The sequence below is a fragment of the Nymphaea colorata genome, chromosome 7 (genome assembly GCF_008831285.2).
Source record: "Nymphaea colorata isolate Beijing-Zhang1983 chromosome 7, ASM883128v2, whole genome shotgun sequence".
In the NCBI taxonomy this organism is placed as follows: Eukaryota; Viridiplantae; Streptophyta; class Magnoliopsida; order Nymphaeales; family Nymphaeaceae; genus Nymphaea; species Nymphaea colorata.
The window spans coordinates 15,779,372-15,796,231 of record NC_045144.1 but is presented as its reverse complement, the minus strand read 5'-3'; the positions used below and the strand labels follow the sequence as shown (position 1 = coordinate 15,796,231).

The 16,860-nt window shown below is 35.6% G+C and overlaps 1 protein-coding gene across 1 annotated transcript in view; it reads left to right on the top strand.

The window, feature by feature from the left end:
* LOC116257609 (callose synthase 7-like) overlaps positions 1–16,860 on the top strand; it is a 38,126-nt gene that overhangs the window by 7,114 nt on the left and 14,152 nt on the right. Inside the window, exons 11-31 of the mRNA XM_031634543.2 lie at positions 29–105; positions 232–313; positions 2,869–2,988; positions 3,106–3,223; positions 5,149–5,480; positions 5,563–5,615; positions 5,710–5,770; positions 6,606–6,687; positions 6,766–6,815; positions 6,913–6,999; positions 7,258–7,359; positions 7,547–7,632; positions 7,764–7,845; positions 7,954–8,117; positions 11,721–11,951; positions 12,023–12,146; positions 12,217–12,368; positions 15,707–15,816; positions 15,900–16,019; positions 16,103–16,171; positions 16,307–16,496. Coding sequence (XP_031490403.1) covers positions 29–105; positions 232–313; positions 2,869–2,988; positions 3,106–3,223; positions 5,149–5,480; positions 5,563–5,615; positions 5,710–5,770; positions 6,606–6,687; positions 6,766–6,815; positions 6,913–6,999; positions 7,258–7,359; positions 7,547–7,632; positions 7,764–7,845; positions 7,954–8,117; positions 11,721–11,951; positions 12,023–12,146; positions 12,217–12,368; positions 15,707–15,816; positions 15,900–16,019; positions 16,103–16,171; positions 16,307–16,496 — 2,492 coding nt within the window. The remainder of the gene's footprint in view (positions 1–28; positions 106–231; positions 314–2,868; positions 2,989–3,105; positions 3,224–5,148; positions 5,481–5,562; positions 5,616–5,709; positions 5,771–6,605; positions 6,688–6,765; positions 6,816–6,912; positions 7,000–7,257; positions 7,360–7,546; positions 7,633–7,763; positions 7,846–7,953; positions 8,118–11,720; positions 11,952–12,022; positions 12,147–12,216; positions 12,369–15,706; positions 15,817–15,899; positions 16,020–16,102; positions 16,172–16,306; positions 16,497–16,860) is intronic.

The following is a 16,860-nucleotide window of genomic DNA, read 5'->3' as shown; positions in this document are numbered from 1 at the left end:
AATATATCTTTGCTTTTTCAATGTGAAGGAAGCTCGAAAAAGTGCAGCAGGTACTGCAAGTCATTCTAAATGGAGAAACTATGATGATCTGAATGAATATTTTTGGTAAACTCTTGGTTGATATAGTTCTTATAACAATTTCCAGTTTATACTGAAATTTTTTATTTTCTCTCATTTGACAACATTACTGTTAAAATTTGAGATTAAATGGACTCTGCTCAATTTTCTTAGGTCTGAACATTGTTTCAAGTTGGGATGGCCTATGGATCGCAAAGCTGACTTTTTTCTTCATACTTCAGATCATAAGATTGAGGTTTGTTAGTAGGTTATTTGTTCTCATGATTTTAGCTGTTTTCTGGTAGAATATGTTGTCCAAGTAGTTTTCTCTTTTCCCTTCCCATTGCATATTTTTGTGGTTGTCTTGTACATTTCTTGTGATTTATAAATGAATATTTTACAGTTATACCTTTTTTTTTTACAAATCTGCACCGTTTTTCACTTATAGAAGAGACTGGTTAGCTTTCTTTACTCTAGTATTGTAGGCTTTGCATACAAAGATTAAATGGATTCGATAAATTCATTGAGTAAAACCAGATCAAGTTAAATCAAACTAAAATCAAATTTAATATTACATTTACACATACTTAATAACATCATAAAAAATCACAAAGCGCTATTTCAGAATTTCCTGAAAGGGAAACTACTAAAATCTAGTCTGGAAAGGTTAGGGTAGGGACTGGAAAATGTTTTGGGGTAGGGATGGGGTTGAACAAAAGGTAAGAAGGAGATGAAAAAAAGTAGGAAGAAGGAAAAAAAATGAAAGGCAAGAAGAAAGGGAGAAAAAGACAAAAATAAGAAGATGATTTGGGGAAAAAGGGGGGTAGTTAAAAAAAAAAAGAAGAAGAAGATATGGATGAGAAAGAAGAAGGGAAGAAAATTTTGGAAAGCCTCTTGTTTAGGATTCTCCTTCTCCTTCTCCTCCTTTCTCTTGTTCTCTTTCCAAATAAGCTATGAATTAGATGTTTCAGCTAAACAGGAAGAGAGAATAAAAGCTTTTGCAAGTAAGCAGCAAAAAAATGCATAAAATGCATATTTTGTTGCATAATATGGTATGAAATATTGCATGTTATACATAAATTGTATGTGACTTATGTTAGTGGAGGATCTGTACAAGAATACTATATGGGTAATTTATAGATCTGGTGAATGAGTCAGATAAGGAAACTTGAGAACCTCCAATTCTTTGAGAAGTTGTACTGGTTGCAGTTGTAATGGGTTTTTTGGAGCGTGCAACTCCATCTCATGTGTATGTGGCAAGTTTCTCGCTTTAATCTTTGTTCTGCTTTGAGTGACTTTTTCTTCTAGAATTGCATGACATATTCTTGCTCGATCATAAATGATTAATGGGAAAAGCATGAATTTGTTTCTTTGGTAGCAAGTAGTTTTCTTTAAGGGGGATGTGTATCATCAACCAAAAAATGGAAACCTTAGTTATGAAGGTTAATGTTTGTCGAGCATACCCATAATGAATGGCAGACATGCTACAACTTCTATTTGACTATTTCTACTTGTGGTAATCAACCACTCAATTGCAGACAGCAGAAATCCTTCGAACTTTCCAAAATCCTGTTATTAAGTTTATAAGTTGGTATTGTAGACATATTATGCTTCTTGGTCTTGCTTGAAGGCAAAATTCTCCCTAGTGCTGGAATTATAAATTGTGAAGCCTATTCTTCTGAAAGCTACCTGATGAGGGTTATCTGGAATTGTCCGTAGCTGTTGGTTATATGATAAGACATACATGTACGCACACCCACACAATTAAACATGTTGGCAAGAGTTGCTTCATGGAACAAATCATTAGGCATTCAACCGAGGCAGGGATAATGATTTCTTACATCTACAAGAATGTGTCAGTTGAGCATCTTATTCAATGTTGTAAAAGTCCAATTCCGTCTTCTATCAGAAGCCTAAATGATAACGTGTATAGGCCATATTGGCTCTTACATATTGGTCGTCATGAAAATAATGTTTCTTTTTTATTTTTATTTTTATTAATGTTCTGCTCATATTGGCAAAGCAGGCTGTAATGCACAACATGTAGCAATACGGCCTTTATTGAGTCTGTATCGACCCATAAAGGAAAGGTGCTGAATAGCCTGAGTTGGGCCAATGCACACCAATTTAGCAACACTGTTCTTGTTAATTGATAAGCTAGTAAAGTAAGTGGACAGACAAAATCAATGTGCTAAAAAATTTGAGGTTTATGAAGAACTGCAGCCAGACACCTATGTAGTCAAAAGCCCCCACTAGACGTCCCTAATCACTGAGTGGCATCTCTTTACTAGGCTCTAAATTGGAGGGCAGACCGAGTCAAACTACTTAATGGACAAGTCAAGTTTCAGTCAAAACCTAAACTTACTTTTCTTAACAAGTTTAGCTCGAGCCAAGCTAGCTAAGGCTTGTTTAGGCTCTACGGAGCTCATTTAAAATTTTTATGTACTATATTTTTCACAGTGTTATTACAATAGTTCTTCTAGGGAATAGGGCGTCCTCTTTGCCATTGTAAAGAAATAGGTCTTCACTTCAAATCACTTGCTTGGCTATCTCGAGTCAAGCTCGAGGGACTACACTCTACCTCAATTGGAGTTTGAGCTGACCAATATTGGCTCAAAATCTCAGCTGGTGAACAGCCTAGAAGTGAATACTTCGGCACACAATTTAAAGAATGGTCTTGAAAAGTTTTTTTTCTCCTTTTTTCTTCTTCCATTTTTTTCTTTATTTATTATTCTTCTTCTTTCTCCTCTTTCTTTCTTCTTTTTACTGTCTTTTGCTAATGTATTTGTTAGGATTCTTTTATATCTTCAGGATTACGCAGATGAAGTTAGGCAGAGAAAGCCAAAAACAAATTTTGTTGAAGTTCGCACCTTCTGGCATCTTTTTAGAAGTTTTGATCGGCTCTGGATTTTTTTCATATTGGCGCTTCAGGTGTGACAGTTCATTTTCTTTTGCTATAAATTCTCTAGCTCTTAAACGTAGAAAGTAAGGAGAGGGCTTTTAACCTGCATATATATCCTAACTATGCTGAACAATCTGCATTCTCAGGCTATGATAATCATTGCTTGGAACTCTTCGGGCCCATTGATGGCATTGTCTCAACAAAATGTAGTGAAAAGTGTTTCAAGCATATTCATTACGGCTTCAATACTAAATTTTCTGCAAGGTACATGTACTGTTTTTATAGTTAAACGGTCATGGATGCTGAGACCTTTATGATAAAATTTGGGGCGATCCATAAACTCATAAAACACAAAATGCAATTGTTACATTTAAGAAGTATGGAATATTTCACTAAATAGAGAAATAAGGTTTAACAAAAACAATTTTTAGAGTGAAAGTTTTAGTGTTCTCTTGAAGTATGACATGAATGCACTTAAAATCTTTGTCAAAGCAACTAAATCTAACACTCATGTTTGAATGTAGTAAAAGTCTAGCTCTATCAGCTAGTTGCAGGAAGTCCCAAGTGTCAACCGTGTTGGATCTCCTTGAAGTAGCAACTACGTGCTACTTCTACTGCTAATAGGTTATGACGTATAAATCTAGTAGGAGTAGAAGTTAGCAAGTTGATTAAATGGAAAAAAACCTAAGCTAAGAAGTAGACTCTTATGACATAGCAATGTAAACCTCCACTAACCCTTGTACAATGCTGACAACATTGATTACACATGAATGTGAGGTGACATTTCCTATTATGAAGCAATGCACAGTAATACCATAACAGCATGAATGAACCACCATTAGAAATGAAGGCATTTTAAGAAATGCAAAACAGGAAAATAATGAAAGCACAAAAAAGTATGAAATTAAAATATTTTGAAAAATAAATAAAAATTAAAGTATAATTTTTTTTTTCCAGAAAATGTTAGCATTTTTGAACCTTTAAGTCTGTTTTAATTTTAGTAACTATTAAATTTTTATCATCATTCTTGTAAGGACAATGGTAGAAAAGAAAATTTGAATTTTCATAAAATTTCCCATTAATATATATATATATATATATTGAATTCCTCAGATTTTTCGAAGAATGATAGACTTCTTAGTTAATACCATAGAAAATAAATCCAAAATGACATTTATGATAGTGGTACAAATGCAGTTCAGAGTCATCTCAGTGATAGACGGATGAAGAGGGTTTGAATTGAACGAAGTTGGTGCCAAGATGGGTATAATTATGAGTTGCGACATCACCATTTCAGTTCAAGTTTCAGTTACCATTAATTATCCCAGATCAGGATGGTCTCCTTACTTTATCCAGTTCATATTAGTTTGATTCTTCCAAATTTTGGATTACAGTATCCTAAAAATTGGACATTAATGTGATAGCTTTGGATATTTTTGTAAAGTTACATGTAGGGTTCTTAATGGATTTGAGCAACTCAAACCTGAGCTGCACTTATAATCTCTGAATCAAGCTCTAAGGTGGTTACTCTGGCTCCCATGCTATTTTTTCTTGCTTTGCCCAAGAAAAGAAAAATATGTTAAGCTCAACTCAGCTATGCCAAACTCCACAAACACGAGCATGATTCTGCTGGGCAAGCTGATCTCTAGCCATAATAATAATACAAGAACAAGCAGCCAAACTCTAGCTAGCTTGTGTTTTCCCCTAATCTGCAGCAATGTAATTAAACAATCAAGATCACACTTCTGCTTTCACTTTCTAATTTCTAAATTCTGGAGTTAACAAGTTTGAGCACGCATAAGGACCCTGTTTACTAAGGCTTTATCAAACTTACTTTTCATGGATATGCTAATTTGAAAGAAATCAAAACTTACGGATTGAATGTTTGAACTTAATATAACTTGGAAAGACAAGAGAAAAGTGTCTAATTGAACATTTTGGGTTTAAGGACATGATTTTCTGAATAATGATTTAGTTTGCTTCTTATGTCAAGGTTAGGATGCAAAGTGTTCTTGTCTCAGGCCAAACTTCATTGATGACAAGGAGATTGTTATTGCCTTTCATTCTGCATGTGACCTTGCTATTTTTTATCTGGGACTGTTCAAGGTCTGACCATCCTTAGTGATGTTTTTACATCTTTGTCATGCTAATAATTTATTCTATGACTTCATTGATTTTATAAATTGCAGCACTACTGGATATAGTTCTTTGCTGGAAGGCTTGGGGAAGCATGTCCTTCTCACAAATATTAAGATACATCCTTAAGCTTGTGGTGGCAGCTGTTTGGGCGGTGGTGCTTCCATTTAGCTATGGTGCTTCATGGGATAATCCAACCGGGCTGGTCAGACTTTTCAGCAGTTGGACTAGCAGCTTTAAAAGCCAGTCATTATATGGTCTTCTTGTAGCAATTTATTTAATACCCAATATCTTAGCTGCTATCCTGTTTATGGTTCCGCTTCTTCAGAGAGCCTTGGAGCGGTCAAATTGGCGAATCATTGTTTTCTTGTTGTGGTGGGCACAGGTTTGTCTTTCCTGCAATATTTTGCAAATGATGATCAATTGATCTCTATTTGGCTTAACATTCTTCTTCTGCTTGACTTTAGTCAAAGTTGTACGTTGGAAGGGGCATGCATGAGAGTATGGTGTCACTTCTCAAGTAAGTCTCCTTGTCTCTTCAAATTTTCTTTTATGGACTTTACATGCTGCAGCTGTTATGTTGTTCCTTCTTATTCTTGTTATTGTTTTATCAGGTACACACTCTTCTGGATTCTATTGCTCATCAGCAAACTAGCGTTCAGCTACTATGTAGAGGTGGTAACTGGGATCTAGCATATGCTGTTTTCTTTATTAGCATTTAGCATTTATCATTTTGTCATCTGTTTTTCCTATTTGAATATTCTTAAAGCCGTGGATTTTGATTAAGTACTATCAGCGATCTTTGTCCATAAAATTGTAAAAATTTCATTTCACTGTATATACTTTATAGTTCAGCTGGGCAAGCTTGTGCAGCTTTTACATACTGATGCATGCCAATGCATGCACATTCATGATGCATGCTAACATACATGCACCAGCACAGAAATACATACACACACCCACATACACATGCTCACATTATGGAAACATGCACATTTGTGCACACACACAAGCTTGTTCTTGCATCCTAATTCATGTGGAATGTCTTATGTATGGAAACATACACATTTGTGCACACACACAAACTTGTTCTTGCATCCTAATTCATGTGGAATGTCTCATGTCAAGGATACCTGCATTTTATCTCATTCTTACATCTGCATCAAGGTCATGATGCCCATTTGTTCAAATAGTCAAAATTAGATGTGGAGTCTCCATACTCATGCTGTTAGCAACGCTTCATCAGCTATAACCATGTGGGAACCATTGTTCAGTTGTCTTACTTTATATAGAAGTGCCACTATCACAACCATAGAAAGCAGCATCTACAGGTCAGCATATGAAAAATGTGTGCTGTCCAGCATGCTTGTTTTCTCAACTTTCTTTTGTTGGAATGCTTGTCAGAATACATGTGTGCAAGTTTAAAGGTGTAACACACAAAATGAAAGCTTTCTTCCAGTGTTGTATCCCTTTGAAAATTGGATGGTCATAATTAAGTTGTTTCTGGCAGATCCAACCATTGATTGACCCAACTAGGATAATTATTGGCATGGGAATTGGCAATTATGAGTGGCACGAATTTTTTCCAAATGGTAATTTTATATCAGCATATGTTTTTTTATGTTCCATTATTTTACAAAAGCTTTTGGCTAATTTGCTCGAACATGCAGTGAAGCATAACATAGGTGTTGTGATCTCCATATGGGCACCAATTATCTTGGTATGTTTCTGTGGGTATGAAAGTAACCTTCATACTTATGCTGTCATATTTCATTCTTATTTTTTCTTGCTTGATATTCACTTTACTTCTTTGCCAGGTTTATTTTATGGATGCACAGATATGGTATGCCATTTTCTCAACAATATTCGGAGGCATTCGTGGTGCTTTTAGTCACCTTGGTGAGGTTGGTACATCATGCTTTTTTTGGGTTACCTTGGACCTGTGCACATGTTTGTTTTTCTATTAATAAGATTTTCTTGAAGATGGAAGCTCTTAATGTGTAATTTCGTGTAGCCTTTATGAGCATCTCCTTTTGCTTCGTTAATTTTTCTCCATAGGGTTGGATTGCTTTATTGGTTTGCAACCGCTTCTGCACTTAAAGCTGCATTAATTTTTTCCAATTTCTTCTCACTGATCTGGAATGTTTTATGCTTCTCATTAGATCCGGACTCTTGGGATGTTGCGGTCAAGATTTGGTTCTGTGCCAGTTGTTTTCAATGAATGTCTTGTGCCAAAGAATGAAGATGATAATAGAGAAAACATGGTACTCGTCTGTTCTTTTTAAAAATTCTGAAACAGTAATATGAGAATGACTTCTAGAGCCCAACCTAATCTATTTACATTCAATGCATTCACAATAGAAGAAATGTGCACCCTGTTCTTAGACACTTGTATGTATCTTGTCCACGGTATATTAGAATCTAAAAGTACCATGCCATGTTTCTTTTCAGGAAGAACGGAAGAAGGTTGCAAAATTCCAGTATATGTGGAATGAGTTCATATATTGCTTGCGTGATGAGGATCTGATCAGTAATAAGTTAAGTTTCTCAATATGCAGAAACATCTTGTTTTTCTTAACTTGCATAGTAGCTTCTATGAGTAATATCACTATTACTACTGCTGATGCTGTTGTTGATTTTATTAAGCCTAGTATTTTTGCCACTATAGGGAGCGTGATCTATTGCTTGTACCATATCCTCCAAGGGCTGTCTCTGTTGTACAGTGGCCTCCTTTTCTTCTTGTCAGTAAGGTATCAATATTTGAATGTCAATTTTTCGTATCATCATTTGAACATTAATTTTTTCTCTGTTATTTTTTTAACTTTCATATTAAAGGCATTCTCATTTTTGTGCAACAGATACCTGCTGCAATAGAAATGGCCAAGGATTTCAAAGGGAAGCTAGATGAAAGGCTATTTAAGAAGATCAAATCAGATGATTACATGCTTTCTGCCGTTGTAGAGTTCTATGAGACGTTTCGAGCATTGCTTTGTGACATATTGGAGCAAGAAGATGAAAAAGAGTAAGCATTTATTTGATTTAGAAAGGTTTTTTCTTTTTCCCTTAATTTTATTTTTTCCTTTAGGACTTTATTTCTTGAAGTAGTATTCATTAGCTTAGTCACCTTTAACACATGCAATGTTTAAAAGCCAGCCAAGTCAACCAAGTTGACTCAGTCCTCTTCCTCGTCAAAAAAAATGGAAAACCAGGAATTGCCATGACTAGGCCGAGTCAAGGGATGACTAGGCCAAATCGTCCGAGTTTTGGCCAAGTCGAAGGTTGGCTTAACCAAGTTATCTATGGATATGATCTAAATGTGCATATTACGTGTACAAATGTGTTTATGAATGATACCAAAACCACATATCCAGTTTTCACTGTACTACACACACACACACACACACACACACACACACACACACACACACACACATATATATATATATATATATATATATATATAATATATATAGTTGTAGACTTGTAGTAAAGATACTACTAAAGCTTGTATACTATACATGCATATAATTATTATACATTTTATGTGTAATATACCAGTCTTATAATGAATCAAAAGCACTATTTTATTGAAAATATGCTTTATGAAAAAATGAAGTTGTCATAACCAGGCTGAGGGACTGAGTTGACCTGCCGAGTGACTGAGTCAATTGACTCAATTCACTTTGATTGAAGTCCCGAGTCACTGGGTTTTAAAACCTTGATCACATGCATTAAACATGGCCATGGAGATAGCGATATGGAGAGAAGCATTAGTCTGATGAATATTAATTCATACTATCATATTCCATAATTCTTCATTTTCTTTATGCATCGAGAATTGGTGCTAGGTTGGTAGGAGGACTGGGAGGATGGACAGAGAGATAAGATAAAAAAAAATTTGAAGTGATAGAGCTGCCGTGCTCTAGTTTACCACAAAATATTTCAATAGCAGGTAGTAACATGCAGAAATACATGCTCTACCTTCAATGCATTTTGTAATACAAGCATGGATGGTGATTGCCTTCTACCGTCTCCTCGACGATCCTTGTTGTTCAAGACATCCATATTTCTTTTCTGTTTGCTGACCTACTTTTGTGATGATAATGGCATAAGCCTCAAGCATGTGCTTCTTAACCTTGTCACAAGGACATGCCCACTGTTGACAATGAAAATTTGATGCTTGACTCATTTGACACTAAGTTGATTCATGATCTTGAACATATCTTGAGTACAATTGCTTTTGTATGCCAATTTGGGAATTGATGGCTCCTATATCTTACTTTTATGAAAGAAAAATGCAAATTTGAAAAACATCTGGAAGGTCTATCAGCTGGTCTGGTTTAGCAATAAAAAGGTTCATTACTGTTAGCAGCAAATCTTTCTTTTGAGTACTGGTTGAAGCATGTTGTCATTGATTGCCATTTTATTAGAGAAAGAACAGGAGTCAAAGAGATGAAAGATAATTTTTGAGCTCTATATGTCAGGCTACCAATAATATCTTTGTAAAACTTGTTGAAACTTGAAAGTTAGAAAGGAGAGAGGAATTGAACATAAACTAGAGGAAAGGAAACTTCACTTAGCAAGCACTTAGGTTTTCTGCACCCCTTATGGAGTCAACCTTTCTAGCTCCACAAAAGATAAAAATAGTGCCTAGTGCCTGTTCTAATTTTACACGTGTCCCATAAGTAAAGATGTGCCTATAGATGTTAAGACACATTTTAATATTCAAGGAATATACTACATTTTGTTCCTGAAAATTCTTTACTAAGAACTTTCTAGGGATGCCTTTAAATGTTTCCTAGACCTGGTGGCATAATTGATTTTCTGATTTTGTGGGAGTATGGTTACCTTCATGTGCACTATGTAGTCCTATCCGAACCGAAAGAGATCTTGATTGCTGGAGTGAGAGCCCCAGGAAGGCAGGCATCGAGAATCAGAATGGTGTTCACTGTCTTTTAAGTTTTCACTTTATGTGCCGTAGGCCATCATTTGGAATTGCTACATCTTAATTTGTTCATGCTTTAGTCATTTATTAATTGTTTTTTCTTATGATGAATAATTGTAGACTGACATGTTTGCAACTATGTAACATGGATATGTGGAATGGCTGGCAATATCCATGTCATTGTGGCCAGTCTTGAGACATGGATACACCTGGGTCAGACCCAGTTTGATCCAAATTTAAAGTGAAAGGCTTGACCTTTAGCTTTATTTTCTCATGCTTTTAACATTAATTTAATGGTTTATATGTAGGAACAATTGAACTTATAAAGTAATGTTGTCTGATGTATTATATTTGAAGTTTGTCTTATGATTTTTTTGCTTCAATTTAAAAGGTCATGCATGATTATGTACACACACACACACTCTCTCTCTCTGCTATACCCCTATATCTACATTTTTCAAAATTGCCATGTTCCTACCTGCATGAACTAGTCGCTCCCATGTGACTTAGGTTTGGAATCTTGGGGTTAAGGGCCCCTGTATGCATCTTATGGAAATACATAAAGTTCACGAAGATGGTGAAAACATAACCTTTAACAAACAATTGCAAGTAAAATTCGATTCCAGTATTTCCTCTTCCAATGTTTTGTTAATTGTCCTTTTAATATTCAGTGATCGCAGTTTCCTTTGCTTCCAATCAATAAAACCATGTAAATAAGTGAACATAATAGTTATCTCTCTTAAATAATTTTGCCAGCTTGCATCTTGAGAGGATGGTAAAACTTATAGCATTAACTATTGAGGATCCATGAGTTAAGCTTGACCATTAAGGTTCTTGATCTTTTACTTGGAGATGTAAGGGGAGGTGAATTTTCTACCACATCAACAGAAACCAATAGGCGCAGACATACATGTGAGCACTGAACGCTTACCCTCCTACCACAACCTGGTCCAGTTGCCTGGAGTTTGGTGCTAGGTCAGCTAGGGGCGGAGGCAGGGGGACTGTTAGGGGCCATTCCCACCCCACCTCAGATTTTTAAAAATTCAAAATTTTGCAAATAAAATTTAAAATTTTTAGTTTAACCTGTATAAAAGATTTGAAAAATTATATTTCTGCCCCTTTTAAAATTTTGAAACGATAGTTCGGCCCCTGTAACGAAAATTTTTTGGCTGCGCTCTTATCAAGAGCTAAGTCACATGAGTATGAGTACAGAGATATGGGCATAAACACAAATAGCTTTGGAAAATATGGGTACAGGGATACAACATGATATATATATATATATATATATATATATTATATATATGCAAATTAACACACAAAAAAATCCAAATGAGGGCAACATTTAAATAAACAAGTGATATAAAGAAAAACATTGTATGTTTATGAACAATAACTCTGAAAACAGAATGAAAACTGGTAAATTAAAATTAAGTAGTTTGGATCAGCTTTGAGCTAAAAAGTACCCAAGTGTGTCCAAATGCTCACTTTAGGTACGGGTATAGCAATGCAGGTACGTGGCCCTTACTAGAGTGCCCTTGTGACTTAGGTCGAGAGATTAGACTCGTGATTATTTCCTTCATGCTTTGGTTCTCCTTCTAGTACCTTTTAACCCATCCATAGAATCTTATGGAACTCATTGATTATTCCAATACTATTTTATGGACGATCTTCTTCCAGAGTTATAAAACGAATATGCATTGAAGCGGAGTCTAGCATCAAAGATCAAAGTTTCCTGTCTAAATTTCGAATGAGTGGGCTGCCTCAGCTGAGCAATAAATTGGAGAAATTTCTTGGCCTGCTCAAGAATGCTTCTGATGACAATATAGTGACTGACAGAACTCAAGTGATTAATAGCCTTCAAGATGTAGTAGAGGTTATTACCCAAGATATTATGGCTGAGGGACACGGGTAAGAATTTTAATAAGAAAGCTTCTAAATCTTTGCATCTCATAGAAGCACTGACAAATTTATCCCTTTAGATTTCTAGAAGGCATGTTCGTGCACAAGCAGGGTCAAAAGGGTGATTCAACTGGCAGCAATAAAGATCAGAAGTTCGCAAAAATAAATATTGACCTCATTAAGAAAGGACATTGGTATTTCGAGGTAATGTGTAATTTTTTATGACTTTGATCATTCCCAAGTTTTGTCTTTTATTCATTTAGAAACATTTCAGGTTTCCAGAATGCACTTGCTTTTGACTGTCAAAGAATCTGCGGCTAATGTTCCTATGAATTTGGACGCTAGACGCCGCATTACCTTCTTTACAAATTCCTTGTTCATGAAAATCCCAAGAGCTCCAAAAGTTCACGAAATGGTGTCATTCAGGTCTGGTTTTTAATATATAATTTACCTGCATGATAGGCTGTTATTCTGCTGTTGTTATTCTTTGATAATATTCATGTTTGGTTCTTATTGCTGTTATCAAGGCTTTATGACATTTGTAATTTATTTATTCTTTCGTATCCTTACTGATTTCCTGGTTCTATGCAATAAATTTCAATGAAGGTTTCAACATTTATTTATTTTTAATATTTATTTATTTATTTGCATCAGTAGATTATCAGTCTAAACTTTAATATCTTGTTTTTCTGTCTTAACATGATGTAAGGAGGCCTTGTAAATTGCCAGGTTTCTCCTGAAAATATGTCAGCTGAGAAGAGCTAAATCTTTGTTGGTTATTTAGCGTAACTTAGATAAACAGCAGCCAAGGAAGAGACTGCATGAAATGCTTCCACTGGAAGTGGCAATAAAAATTGCGTTATGATTGTTGTGTTCTTTGACTTCTTTCTTATTTATGATCAACCTATCAAAAAAATTTGATTGCCTCATTTGTTAATGTAAAAGGAAAAAGAAAAGAAAAATGAAAAAAATGTATTCCAAATGTTCTGACTCTTCACTGGTGTAGAGATAAAAAATCATATTCAGAGAACTTCAGACTGATTCCAGTCAGAAATGGAATTTGAGTTCTCTTGTTGTTCACGGAGTTAACAAGCCAAAAGAATAAAATGCTGTAGCATTTATAATCAGAAAATATCATTCAGAAATTTGTACATTGTAAGTAGGAAATTGTTAAAGTCACTGCTTTACAGGTTTATTCTTGGTCATAAGCCCAAAATTTGTGGATCTTAATCTAGGTGTCTTCAAGTGCTCAACGGAACTTGCTCAAGCTTCATATTTTCTGTGGAGTTCTCAAGCTTCATAAAGCTCTAGTATCTCTAGGTGTCATCCAACCTTTATAATAAACCACTACTACATCTCTAAGTAACACAGACTCTTCAAAAAAAGCTGCCGCACCCAAGTTGTGTTGGGTGTCGCTTGGGTGCTTCTCGGGTGAACTTGGTTGCAGCAACAAACAAATTGCTTTCTTCATTGAATCATTCATAAAATCATAGTTTATTAATCATTGATTGCTATTTTTATTACTTGTGAACAATTTTATTGTTAGTTTGATTGTTTGTAGACAATTTTATTTATACATAAATATATTTAGACACAATTAAATATATATATCCTTGTTGACTCTCATAACCCTGATGTGGGCTACCCATGTTTTTTTGGAAAATGCAGCACCTGCACTTATACCCGCACCAACAACCGCACCCCACACCTGTGTGACAGCTACTACTGCTACTACTACTACTACTACTACTGGACCTTACATCGGCTACATCTCAAGCCTAATCTTGATCTATGTAGACCTAAATATCTAGATGTTCATGGCCTGTATCCAAGATTCCTTCTCCAAGTTTTTTGTTCAAGTATCGCAATTTTTTTTTGTAGACATAAGCATGCATATTCCTCACCTAAGTCACCAGGGTGCGTCTTTTGGGCCACCGCACCCGCGTCTACACGATGTGGGTGCGACCCAAATTCGCACCCCACAAGCACCCGATCGAAGTTATAGTAGGTGGCTTTTCGTGGCAATTTCCTTCTTCTTCCTTGCTGCCTGCTCCAACATCCTCTCATTCACCATCGGAATCGTCAATCCAGACCCTCATTTGCAGCTTCTTCCACCCAACGGGCTTCCAGTTCTCCTCCCGCCTCCCCCACGAGATCTGCCATTCTGCAAAGAGAGAGAGAGAGAGAGAGAGAGTGGCGCTTGTTGAAACTTGAAAGGGGAAGAAGACCACGAGCAAAAAGAATGGGGTTAGGGTTAGCTACTTAAAGTTTATATGGTCGTTACTTATAAGCCCTCCAATTTTTTTGTATTTACCAAAAAAAGACATTCTCATGAAACCCACTGATTTTACTGTAATATCTTGGATCAAATCCGAGTCTACCCAACTTAGCCTTAATCCCTAGAAAATCATCCAATGCTTCTTTAATCGCCAAGCACTGGTTTGGTTTTTTGGTGGTAGAGGTTGGGTTACAATGTCCTGGTTAAATTGTTAATGCAGAGTTATCAATGTTAATATATATTATTATTATTATTATTATTAATTAATTAATTAATAATAATAATAATAATGATAAAAACTTTCGCCGCACCGCCGCGCCTAAATTTTTTGATATGTGGTGCACCCGCACCTGCACCCGCACTAGCACCGGCACCCGCACCTGCACCCGCACCTGCACCCCGCACTTTGGTGACATAGCTCCCTCACGACTAGTGATATCTGACAGTATATGACAGTATAGGGAATAGTTGATTTGGTGATAGCATGATAGATAAGCCAGTTAAGATTGTTAGATGGTGTTCGGGTCAACCCAGACCCGACCCATCTTCACCACACGCCCACACATAATGGGCGGTGGCATACTTGTAAATTATTGTTGTTTTGTGTATTTAATTGTAACACAAATTAGTATATATTAATGATAAGGGACAGGCGCCAAGCTGCTGCCCTTTTTTCTTTCTCTCTCTATTGCACGAGCAGTCCACTCTTCTTCTTCTTCTTCTTCTCCTCTTGTATCTACTAAAGACTCCATCTGGTGGTTTGGTGCTATATATCAAGATCCTGGTTCCTGCTTCCATTTTCATTAGTTTCCTTTATTTGGTATATAATTTATTATTGCCAAGCATTCTAACTTCATTCAGTAAATCCACCATATGCTTTCGTTGAGATAAAAATGTCTTTCTTTGATCTGATAATTCCCCCAAGTGCTTTTATTTCCTTTCCTACCGACCATTTTTCTGCCTGAGTGTCATACTTTTTTGCTTGGAACATGACATTACTTCATCACAGTAATAGAAAAAGAACGTGACTTGGAGGCTTAGCAGGCATTAGAAGTGGAAAAAGTGGGTACAATACTATTGAGTAGACAAAGTGAAAGACCACTTATCTGTCACAAGAGCGGTGGGGTGTGTTAATGCCTAGAGCATTGGGGATGCCTGATTAGAATTTGCTTCACAATGAATCTTCTCATTTGTTTCAGTCAAAATAAAAGCATGTACACCCAAAAGTTTGAGTCTAGAGTAGTTAGGGTGTGTTTTGAAAATTATTTTGTTGGAATTACGTTTTCCAAAAATAAGTTTATGCATTCTATTGTGATTTCATAAGTAGTTGTAAGGCCAAATTCTTGCAGTTCCCTTCCATCTTGTATCAGCTACTCTATTTTCTTATTATAGATTCAACATCTGATGTACTGAAATATTGCACACATTTGCTTGTCATAAATGGAGAATCTATTGACCATTGTGTTGTTTGCATTTAATTTGTTAGTGTTTTGACTCCATATTTTAAGGAGGATGTTTTGTTATCTGAGAATGATATTCAAAAAGAAAATGAGGACGGAATAACAACCTTATTTTATCTCCAGAAGATATACCCAGGTATTCTTTTTCTTGAAGCTTTACATTGAAAATCTCTAATTTTTGTTTTATTGCTTGAGTATTGAATAACTTCTTAATTCTAGATGAGTGGAGCAATCTTCTAGAACGTTGTAATTTATCGAAAGATAAGCCTATACCGAGGGAGCACGTGGATGATCTTTGTCGCTGGGTTTCTTACCGAGCTCAAACACTAAGTCGTACAGGTTTTTTGCATGTAACACTATAAATGAATTAATCTTAGTACATGCAACCGTTCACTTATTTCCTTCATTTCTTTTTATTCCAGTAAGAGGCATGATGTACTATAGACGGGCACTGGCACTTCAGTGTTTCCTTGATATGGCAGATGACAGTGGTAAGATAAAATTACAGTATATGCTTCTGCATTTTTAATTACTTTCCATATGTATCTAATGTCTCTGATCACTATTTCGTGGTATTAGCCTTATTGTTGATAAACTAATTTTTAGTTTATTGTTTTTTGGTGCAGAAATATTAGGTGGAGATAGACGAGAAGTATCAATTGAAAAATATCTTGAGCAGCAAAATTTACCACTGCTGGCCATTGCAGATATGAAGTTCACGTTTGTTGTTTCTTGCCAAGTATATGGTCAACAGAAGAAATCCAGTGACTCGCGTGACAGGAGCTGCTCGTTAAACATCTTAAATCTTATGTTAGAGTAAGTATATGCATCTTTCACTCTATAATTTTTTATGCTTTGTTTTGTTTTATCAAGAATTGCTAATTAACTATACAAACATAAAGATGATGGTCATGATGACAATTATTAGTATACCAAAATATATTGAAAAGGCAAAACCCTGATAAAACAGGGTTTTTTTTGATAAACGTGGGAACATTTCAGGAAAACCTGGGTAGTGGAAAGGTTTTAAAATGTTCCTTTTTAATACTAATGGTTGAGAAGAGGACATGATTTGATAATTAAATTTCCATATAAATGTAAATAAAAGGTACATCGTTCTTGAACTACAAAGCATTAGAGGAAGAAAAAAACAGATTTTCATTTTAGAAATAGGCATAAT